This window comes from Haemaphysalis longicornis, unplaced genomic scaffold (assembly GCF_048455015.1).
Source record: "Haemaphysalis longicornis isolate Haplotype H1 unplaced genomic scaffold, Haemaphysalis longicornis Haplotype H1 scaffold_6, whole genome shotgun sequence".
Taxonomy (NCBI): Eukaryota; Metazoa; Arthropoda; class Arachnida; order Ixodida; family Ixodidae; genus Haemaphysalis; species Haemaphysalis longicornis.
The window spans coordinates 50,180,448-50,191,288 of record NW_027526407.1 but is presented as its reverse complement, the minus strand read 5'-3'; the positions used below and the strand labels follow the sequence as shown (position 1 = coordinate 50,191,288).

At 43.1% G+C, this 10,841-nt stretch overlaps 1 protein-coding gene across 3 annotated transcripts in view; it reads left to right on the top strand.

Moving 5' to 3' along the window:
* The window catches only part of Nadsyn (NAD synthetase), a 33,285-nt gene extending 22,684 nt beyond the window's left edge, over nucleotides 1-10,601 (top strand). For all 3 annotated transcript variants that reach the window (XM_077674266.1, XM_077674267.1, XM_077674268.1), the window contains exons 14-19: nucleotides 1,559-1,801; nucleotides 3,546-3,677; nucleotides 3,893-3,962; nucleotides 4,771-4,899; nucleotides 6,312-6,488; nucleotides 7,952-10,601. In XM_077674266.1, the coding sequence (XP_077530392.1) occupies nucleotides 1,559-1,801; nucleotides 3,546-3,677; nucleotides 3,893-3,962; nucleotides 4,771-4,899; nucleotides 6,312-6,488; nucleotides 7,952-8,257 (1,057 nt within the window). In that variant the 3' untranslated portion in view covers nucleotides 8,258-10,601. The remainder of the gene's footprint in view (nucleotides 1-1,558; nucleotides 1,802-3,545; nucleotides 3,678-3,892; nucleotides 3,963-4,770; nucleotides 4,900-6,311; nucleotides 6,489-7,951) is intronic.
* The last annotated feature ends 240 nt before the right edge of the window (nucleotides 10,602-10,841 follow it).

Below are 10,841 nucleotides of genomic sequence, written 5' to 3'. Positions count from 1 at the left end.
CTTGGCTTCAAGACCAAACACGCAAACATGATTTTTGCTCTTGGCTATGAAGAATGGTAGAAGGAAAACGGCAAGGACAGCTGCTCACGAGTCACAACACATACATGACGGCGCCGTGCCAGCAGCAGAGCACATTGGATACAGATTGGCTGTAGCTCCGGCTTGGCGAACCGGGCCTGTGCCTCATGTAAAGACGGCCAGCCACATTGTTATCACCATCAAACAATGGCGTCCGCCTATGAGTTTTTTTTTTTTTTTTTTTTTTTTTTTTGGTTGGCGGCGTGGGCGCACCGCGCATGTTTTCGGTGAAACTAAGCGTCCTGAATGTTTAAAAAGTTACAGATAGCTGGCGCTATGCTTATTTTATTGTAAAATAATTGTTCAAACCCAGCCCAATTCATCGAAAATTTCGTTGAAGCGAAAGCAAGCCAGACAAATGGTTCGTTATGGCGAGGACTTCGTTGCATTGACTTCTATGGCTAGCTGACGGGGAATTGGAAATATTTCGTTGAAGCGGAAATTTCGTTGAAGCGGACTTCGTTGTAGCGGGATTAGACTGTAGTGTGGCACTTTGCCAGCTGACACTGCCTAACACAGCCGTCCACCGCATTGGGTTGTCTGACACAACACTGACCAGCTGACATAAGAGGCATGGCAACTTACGTAACCATGTTTGTCGAGTCATAGCTTACGTTTTAGGAAACGATTAGTATCAACCCTAATAAAAATATGGCAGGTATAGAAGTCCGGCCAGAAGCAAAGTTCGAACGCTGGCACTTCAGCAGTATTGCAGCACCATCTATGAAAGTGGGCAATAAACAAGATAACCAAACGGCCATCTGTGATATGGGTAACAGCCCTGGTTACCAGGCTATATTTAGTTTTAAGGCCCTGCTCAGGATATGTCATTGTCGACGTAACGAAATGCACGATTTAGAGAGAGAATTGAAATTTTGGTTTAAAGTGTTTAAGTTCTCAATGAACAAGGCATCGTTTGCTGCCGGACAAGCGCTGAGGGCGCTATAAAACAAAATCTTTCAAATAAAACAACAAACGTGTTTTGTCTGCATGGCCCCTTTAATTAAGGTTGTTTCTAAAGCTTGGTGTCATGCAAGAAAGCCAACAACAAAAACATGGGCGTCTGCTGGAAGTTTGAAAAATCACAGCTTGCATCGAAGCCAACTTATTAGTACTGCTATTATTGTTGTTGTTCCTTCAGAATTTGTAGTTTTGTCATAATTGACCAGATTTAAGGGAAATCCCCAAGGTGGAGTAAGCTTCTGCGAAGGAAAATTTGGCATCTACCTCAGTGCAGCCTTACGGCTACACAGGAAAGCGATACAGCTTTCTCAGAAACTTCGCAGTTGAAAAAAAAATTCTGGACCAAGACAAATGTTTCTTCAACCGCAAAGCTGTCAAATTTTCCTTCAGAGTAATTTTGTCATATATTCAGATAGTTGCGTACCTCTGTCTTCACATGCCTAGTTGAACAACTGTAAACATAGCAAACCAACTATCCAACACCATGTGCCGCCCAAAACGTTCCTTGTCACTGCAGCTACCACCAGACAGTGGTGATCGACGCAGCCGTGACGGCGGTGGTGAGCATCTTTTCGACGCTTACGGGTCGCTTCCCCAAGTTCCGCGTTCTTGGCGGCGGATCGCGGGAAGACCTGGCCCTGCAGAATGTCCAGGCCCGGCTACGGATGGTCTTGGCCTATCTCTTCGCCCAGCTCATTCTCTGGGCCAGGGATCGACCAGGGGGACTCTTGGTCCTGGCAACCGGCAATGTGGACGAAGGGTATGTTGGCTTCGGCTGCGGATTTATATAAAGGGGAGCTGCTGCCATCTGGTGGAGATGGCGACAGCGATTTTTCGCTTTGCTGTACACAAGCAACACATTGTGCATACGGAGGAATACATATGGTGGCATACGGAGAAATAAATATGAAGAAGTGCATATGGAGGCATGTAGAGAAATACAGATGACGGAGAAATACATATGAAGAAATGCATACAAGGGCATATAAAGAAATACAGATGGTTACCTTAGACCAAAAGAAAAGTGGCCGCCTTTAACGTTAACATTTTTAAAAGTTAGCTGAGGCAGTAATTAAACAAAACTTTTATGAAGCACATATACACAGTATATTCTGGTACTGAACACTTCACAAGGATAAAAGTAGTTCTGAAGATCCATGAAAAATAGCAAAACTGAACAGTGTTTTAAGAAAGTGACAGCGTAGCATATATGAATAATAGTTTATTATGTGACCAGTTGTTGATTGTATGCAAACATTTTTTCTTTTGAGGTTTTACGTGCCGAAGCTGCACATGGACTATAGAAGTGCAGCGTAGTTGAGGACTATAGATTAGTTTAATTTTAGGTTTTACGTGCCAAAGCTGCACTTGGGCTATGAAGTGCAGCGTAGTTGAGAACTATAGATTAATTTGAACCCCCTGTGGATCTTCAAAATATGGCAAAATCTTGACACGGGCGTTTTCATTTTTCGCTGCCGTCAGAAAAATGGCTGCCGTGGCCAGGATTGAACCTGCATCTTCGCACTCGTTAGCATGCATTAGCCACGGGTCCATTGAGGTGGGTCGGTTATACGGGTGCAGTTTAATTTTGGGGGTTTGCAAATCAGCTTAGTGGGCTACTTTTTTTCAAATAAGTCCGCGAGTGTAGAGTAGAAATCTTGACACCCCAATTATGGTCAGCGATGTGACCTTGCAGCAATAGTCGATGCCTTGAGCATACAGTTGGGGAAAAAAAGTGTTTTAAAAAATTCTAATGCAGTGCGCATCGTATTAGAGTTTTGTTTTGGCCTTTTCAACCCATTTGGCTTTTTCAACCCATGGAGATGCTGTTGCTTCTGCAGTGACAGCTGTGTGTGGGAGGCTGCCACCGCCTTGTGCCATCCGTTCCAAAAAACTGCCTATAAAGGATACTTCACTGCAAGCACTTGTGTAATGCATGAAAGCCAACTTAAGATGATAAATGGTGCTCACTGTAAACCGGAAGCTGGTCAGAGTGTTTGAGCACAAAGATGTGCCTGTGTTGTTCATAATCAGAATACACCAGAAAGCATATCCTTTTTGCAAGATTGCCCAAGAGTAAGCTCGATTTAAACAGAAAACAAACGCCCTTAGAGTGTCCCAAACACAAACCCATGCTTTATAGTAGAAAAAAAGAAATGATTTTGTGATGTGATGTGATGTTTTATTCATGCCTGGAATTCTTTATTACATTTTTAGCTGTAGGTGTTGTAGTCAGCATTTATGAGTATTATCATGAATGCTGTTTTTTCACTTGCTCAGTTCGAAACTTTTAGGACTGAGTGCAGCTTGCGATATTTCTGTCCGATCTCACTTGGGTTTCACTTGCTTAAAAGAACATAAGAAAGCTTAAATTTCATCCTCGAGCTTAAAATAGCTCGAGGATGCAAATGTGACAAGTTGAGGATATAGCCACCATTAAACGTTTCCTTGTAGGTTGTGGACTGAGTGCATTTTAACCATTTATTCAACGCTTTGCTGTGCAGACTTCGCGGTTACCTCACAAAGTACGACTGCTCAAGCGGTGACATCAACCCTATAGGGGGCATAAGCAAAGTGGACCTGAAGCGGTTTCTGAAGTATGCCTGCGAGACCTTCAAGCTGTCAGCTTTAAACGAGTAAGTCGCTTCTGCCTTGATATGTTGCCCCACGCACCTGGGTTCTCTCTCTCTCTCTCTCTCTCTCTCTCTCTCTCTCTCTCTCTCTCTCTCTCTCTCTCTCTCTCTCTCTCTCTCTCTCTCTCTCTCTCTCTCTCTCTCTCTCTCTCTCTCTCTATCTCACTGTCTCTTTGAGAGGGGTGCACTTGATCACACAGCACTCCAAACTCTTTCAGAATTCTCAAGGCTACGCCGACAGCGGAGTTGACACCACTGAAAAACGGTCAGACTGTGCAGACTGATGAGGTAAGCCTAACTGTAGTTTTTGACATAAACTACTCTTAGGTGACTGCTCACCCAGCCTTTCGCGATGGCAGTGGCAGCTCTGGTTTTCTTTCGGCCAATGTGTCATAACAAAACAGCGCAGAACCTAAAAACGTTTCACGTCGCAGTGACAATGGCTTGGTGCTTTACAAAGATTTTTGTTTTTGTGTGCATGTGTGTGTTTTTGCGCTCGATCAACAATTTGTGTGCGAATTTAGTCTTCCAGTCTTATGGCTTGCATGTCGTCAATTTTCGAGAAGTCAAAAGAAGGGTATACGTCTCTGCAGGCATGCAACAAGCCATTTGTTTGAGGGTGTGACAGTTATTATGGAAGGGTCATTTACTGGTGAGATGTTTAAGTTTTAAAACCTTGTGTATTTCCTGTGCTAGTTTAAAATTAGTAAGGAGGATCTTTATATTGAGATTGCACTAGGGAAAAGAGTTCTCGTTTGCGAAAGCAGCGAAAGGTAGATCACTTGGCACAGAGGTATTCGTAGTTAACGTATGGCTGATTAAGGCAAACCTGGATGGCGGAATCTAGTTTTCAGACTGTACCTTGGGCATTAGTAATTCCGCAGCCTATATTAGAGCTTGTTGTCAAGTTAATGTCTTGAATTGATAGAAATGCATCACATTTAATAGTCCTTCGGAAATAAGTACTATCCTAACGTTACGAGCCTTGCATTTTAGTCACAGGTTTATTACGAGGGAGAGTAAAAGGCTGTAAAAAAATCTAATCTTTTTATCAACTAACGTTTAGCAGTGACAGAACCAAACATGGTCTATGCAGGCCGACATGGGAATGACGTACGAGGAACTGAGCACGTACGGACGGCTGAGGAAGCAGCTGGCATGCGGGCCGTACGCGATGTTCAGCAAGCTGGTTCACCAGTGGCAGGGCACGTGGTCGCCATTTCAGGTGGGTTACGGAAAGGGAAGCACCACGGTAGAGTTGGCCCAATGTGAGGAAAATAGGGCACTCCGCAAGCCCCTTCTTTTGCCCTTTGCTGCACATCACTGGTGCAGTGTGGGAAAGCCTGCCGCCACTATCGCATTAATTAAGCCAGTGCGTGTTTATGGGGTTCGATCACAAATGCTCAAAATGACACATCCATTGTGTACCTCGTTACAAAATATATATTTGGCATGTGTTTCAGTGGGGCATTTTTTTATTTTTAACAAGGCGTGATACTGTGCATCCGAAGTCGCTGAAACAGCTTCCTCTTTCTGTGTTTCCAAACTTCAAAAATATTTCAACAACGGACAGAATATTTGAAGTTTTGGAGGTACAGTGGAATCTCGGTGATACAAATTCGGTTGAGACGAATTTCGCTGTGATACAAATTTTCAAAATTCCCCAACCAAAATGCATTGTATTTATAATGTAAAAAAATTCTGATGATCCATACACATGGTCCGTACGCGTCGGCGATGGGTGCGTGTTCTTTTTACGCCCGCATTGACGATTTGGCCCGGCACCCTGACGGCAGCTTCTGCCTTGGTTGCTGCACGTGGCAGTGGGAGGAGCCTCGCGACTTGCACCAATGGGGAGACACGCTCCTAATGGCGGAAATTTTGAAACGTTCGCAGCAGCTGGCTGGGCCATCCCGCAGCGGATATCTGGCGTGGATGACAATTTATAGCGTAGTTTTCACCCACATTATCAGCTCCTTTCTCGCATGAGCAATTTAGTTTATGCCTTGAGCTGTGTTTTAACGAAAGGTTAGAAGCAGTCGCTGGAGCTACCTGCACCCCTTCATGGCAGGAGCTGACGCCATGTTGACATCGCCTGTTGCGTGCGCTGCGTTTCGATGTGCAGAGAACTTTTTTTGTTTGTTTGTTTTCTGGTGATACAAATTTTCAGGTGATACGAATATTTTTGCTCCTCTTGAGGTTTGTATCAAGATTCCATTGTATTTCAAAGTTCGAAGGTGCTAAATCTTCATAGTTCTTTAATAGTGTTGTTCAGTTCGAAGCCAAATCAAATATTGTGTTATTTGCATCAATATTCGAATGTTTCGGATATTGGCACTCTCTTACTAAGCACTTTAATCTTTAACTTGAAAGCCTTGCTTGTGCAGGCGCTTTTGTTTACTTTTACCTCATTAACATTTGCTTGGGTCGGGTCAACATTAGCTTAGCTGTTTTCTCAGTCTAGGGTACCACATGCTGCCATTGTCATTATCCCTACACCCATTCTCCTGCAAGATCTTGCATACATTTTTTTGAAATGCTGCAAATATGGTAGTGAAGCTTGCATTTCATTTAGGTTTTAGCGGTGTTATTGACGCGTGTATTGTTTACAATGTGGCGCTATTCAAACCCTGAAAGGTCGCCGAGAAGGTGAAGCACTTCTTCCGGACCTACTCAATCAACCGTCACAAGATGACGGTGATCACGCCGTCGTACCATGCCGAGTCGTACAGCCCCGACGACAACCGGTTCGACCACCGGCCGTTCCTCTACAACCCGCTCTGGCTGTGGCAGTTCACTCAGATTGATGCTCAGGTAAGAAGAAAAGAGCCACTGTACGGGTTGTATTGCGATAAAGACCTTTCCCCCCTCCCCACCCTTGAAGCTATAGTCTGAGAGCGTGAATGTTTTTGGGTACTTAGTCACCAATGCTACAATGGTCAAAATCTAAACAGAAGAACAGTTGCTGCATTTTTGATGTGCCGCTAAACTTTAAAGGGGCCATGCAGACAAAGTACAAGTTTGTTTTATACGAAAGATTTCGTGTTTTGTGGTACCCCCAGCACTTGTCCAGAAGCAAACATTGCTTTACTCACTGACAAATTAATCAATTTAAGTTAAAATTTTGATTCTCCAGCCAAATCGTGTGTTTTCGTGACGTCTGCAGTGATGTCATATGTGCTGGGGAGTCTTGTTTGCTGTTTGTCAACCTAGGTGGCGCCACCACACCGTGGTGGGCCATTTTCTGCTTTTGTTTTTGACCGCATTTGTACCTGGCTTGTTTTTGCTGAGGTAGAAAATAACCGTTTCGTGAAACATTACGTTCGCTCAACAGATATGGTCACTTAAGTAACCGTTGCTTTTGCCAATCGGCCAGTGTCATCTGAGACGACCTCAAAGCAGCGCACTCCTGTGCAGCTAAAACAAAATAGTGCACGCAGTGCCAACAGCAGTACGCATAAGTACTTCTATGTTTACATGTATTTTCGTAACTTCCACTGTTTACCTCACCATTCTTACTGCTATAAAGAGAATGTGCCCTAAATGTAAGCGCAAATAGCTCGTTTGGCAGGCTTATAAGCCCTGCTAATTTGCGTTTGCTTTTTCCGGCCTGAGCCAATCTCAGAGCTGTCACATATGACATCATAGGTTCTGCTGCAGGAAAGGAGCTAGTGGGTTGCATGGCCATTCCCTTTTTTCCTACTTATGTTGCTTATTTGAGCGAAGTTTACGCTAAAAGTGAGGTCAGTATGATTCTAACGAGGCAATATTTCGAATGAGCCAAACTTGTGTTTTGTCTGCGTGGTCCCTTTAAGAAAGAATGTGAAATTAAAGTTGTGTCTTACTGTTGTAATGCTTGACTCAAAATGGTAGCTTGATTGAGCAGGTAGAAATTTAACGTGCCTTTAACGGTGTGATCATTGTTGTAGGACGGCTAGCAGGATTGGTATGGAGATGCATTGTATTTTAGCCATAAACTTTTTTTTTTTTTCAGTAGCACTGGCTGGAAGTAGGGATAGCTTACACATTTATGCATGATAAATACCATAGCTCGCTTAGAGCTGTAGGAAAAGTGTGTAATTAACTAGCACTTTGGTGGTTTGAATCACAGAAAGGTGTTTGTTGTAATTTGCAAGATTTTTTATAAATGATTTTATATATACCTTTCACAACTACTAGCATTTCTCTAAGCTCTGCTCATTGTTGATGTTATAGCTCTTAATTAAATGCATCCTATATTACTTTTTTTCTTTTTGCACAAAAATCATCTGAAACAGGTGAAGCACCTCGAACTTATCAAGGATGTCTCATCCACGAGCACACCCGGCAAGAACACTTGGAAGCACGGTGCTGGCACTTCAGAAGGACATGGGGAGAAGCCTAGGGACTCTAGGGAAAACCAGCAGCCTAGGGATGACAAGATGGCCGACACGCCACGGCCTGGGGACCTGGGGATCTTTGTGTCCGGCGGTGGCTACCAGCAACCGGCGCTCCAAGTCTGCAACCCGTCGACAAATCTGGCCAAGTGCTTTGGTGAGCCGACGGACTGCGGCGAAGTCAAGTCTCGGATATGGTTGCTGTGATTGTTTTTTGTCCGTTTAGCCACGAATTATTTTCTTCCGCTCCTGTGAACGTGATTCTCTAGGTGTGTGGAGTTCTCAAGTTGCGATTGGTGGAAACTTCCCACTTGAATGCGTGGCATTTTTACCTATGACGTGTGGCCGGTGTAGTGTCATTGTACTTTCGGTGACATGCTTAATTAAAGCACACTTGAGGAATCAGCAGAACGGGTGTTATGATTTGACAAACGAAGTGCTTTCAGGAGGATGGTTTAGTGGAGAAATGTTTACTCCAATGGCGCACATTTTTTTGTCTAATCGAGAGTAGTTTTTTTAAGACTCGTTCTTGACTCCCTTTGTACACCGCTTATAGATGTTTTCGACACCCTTTATACACCCCTTCGACACCTTTGATAAATGTCCATGCTTGCATTCAGTGAAGCTTGTTTAGTAGATATATGAAGGCACATTTTGGCCTTATAATGCTTCTGGTAAGCCCTTATTGTAACAAGAGTAAGCAATACCACCATATTGTACATAGCGCTTTCAGCTTTTCTGCCTATTACAGCCCAATAGGTGTTTCGTACAAATCCATAGAGCTAGTAAGGTCGAGTTTGACCAAGTAAGCACCATTGGCTAGTTATGACTTGCACCAGACTTGTGTCATCTGTCTAATCCCTGTCCTGCTGGTCCCACCTTGAAACGATTAACGCTAACAAGCATGGTGGGGACCAGACCAGTCTTCTGATGTTAGCGATCCAAAACTGTCTTGTTGTGCCTTGGCCAAATGTGAGGCTCTTTTTTACGAGAAAACAACGAAACGGGTGTGTCTGGAACAACCATGTGAGTGCAACTGCGGCAAAAGCGAGTTCACAAAGATGGAAACCATAGTCATTGCGGTTGTCTCAAAATATGATAATAATTTCGTATCTATGACTCAGTCGCGTCTGATGTCATTTATTTTGTTTTGAGGTGAAAAGGGGAACAGGGCGGCATTTCTCAGTATTTTTTGGAACAATGCGGGAACAGTAAACCTGCTAGGCTTGTCAAGGACACGGGTTACTGGAGCGGAACAATAGCAGGGTCACGCTGTTTTAAGTACCTGCTTTTAGTTGGGGACACTTCTTAGTGCTAAGTGGTGATAAAACCAGTGTTTTTTGACGTGATGTCTTATACGATACGTAGAAACTAGGGGGATTGTTCCCTTTTTTAGCAAACATTTTACAGCTCATGTTTTTTCATGTAGCACGTGTGATGTGACATTGTGCATGCACAAAGTGGTAACGCTTGTCTAGAACAGTTTTTTTTTTTTCAATTTTGCTCGAAACATCGTTTATAAGCTAGAAGTGTGTCAAAATGGGGAAATAGATGCATGATACTGAGATATCAGGCCCTGAGCATGACGGGAGCACACGCTAATTGACTTGTGACATGAGTTGTGCACCATATGATAAACTTATCTCTAACTGTGTGAGATTCTTATATGGCAAGAGCCTAAACAACTTTGAATGTTTCTGGAACGCTTGACTTAATCATGATGGCATTGCCATTTTTGTAATGTTGGGAGCACAGGGAAGGCATTGGGAGAAGCATAGGGACTCTGGGGAAAACCAGCAACTTCAATTACATCAGTATGCCTTGTTTAGAACATACTTAAACTCCAGGTGAGGAATTGGGGATTTCGTTTTACGTAATTTACTTAATAAGGCCTACATAATTGTTCCAATGTAGTACAAGGCAGTAACACTGTCACTTTTGAAAACTGCCAGTAGAAATGCAGTACCGTGGTTCACGTCTAAGAGATAGTATTACAATAAATAAACATTGCTACATAGCTTGCCATTGATAGTTTGGTATGCAAGAAGTTAAAGTAGAAAAGTTTGTTTTTTGCTGATAAGTTAGCTAACAAGAGAGCATGGTATGCTTTTGGAAGACGTGCACTGGCTTGGTTTGGGATCATGCATTAAAAATGTTTAAAGCATTTCATGTTAATGATTGTACTATTGCGAATTTTGTTTATGCTGTTGGTCGGGGTCAATGATGTGCATTGCGCTCTTCATTCATCTTATTATTGGTTTGCATTAATGACTTAACACTGTTACATTCATTATATTATTCCCTAAATACTATAATGCATCAAGCTACAGTAGCTATTGTAATGCAGTAGCACCAAATTTGTAAACGCTGGTTGCCGAGTGAATGTTAACACTTCATGTCTGTGGACCACAGAATCGACAGTTGTGTTAAGTGTCCTTCTGAAATGTTGTCTTAAGCAGCGCACATGTTGTGGAATACATGTTTACATGCCTGTACACAAGGGCATTTTCCTTGTTGGTTTTATCGGTAAATTTGTATCAGACTTCAATAAGCGGCTTGAATGTTGGCCCTTCATCCGCAAGTATTTGTAAATTTATAGCGTCTGCGTGAGCTCACTTGCCGACTTTGTAATCTTTCATTTGCATTTATGTATCACTTGAAAACCACTCAGATCTCAGCGTCTCGCTATCTTAATTCAGGATTGAAAGTGCGTGGCTGACATAATGGGCAACAAAGCCCCTAAGGATGTTGGTGTCACTAACTAATGCTGCCAGGTTTGATGACAGGAGTC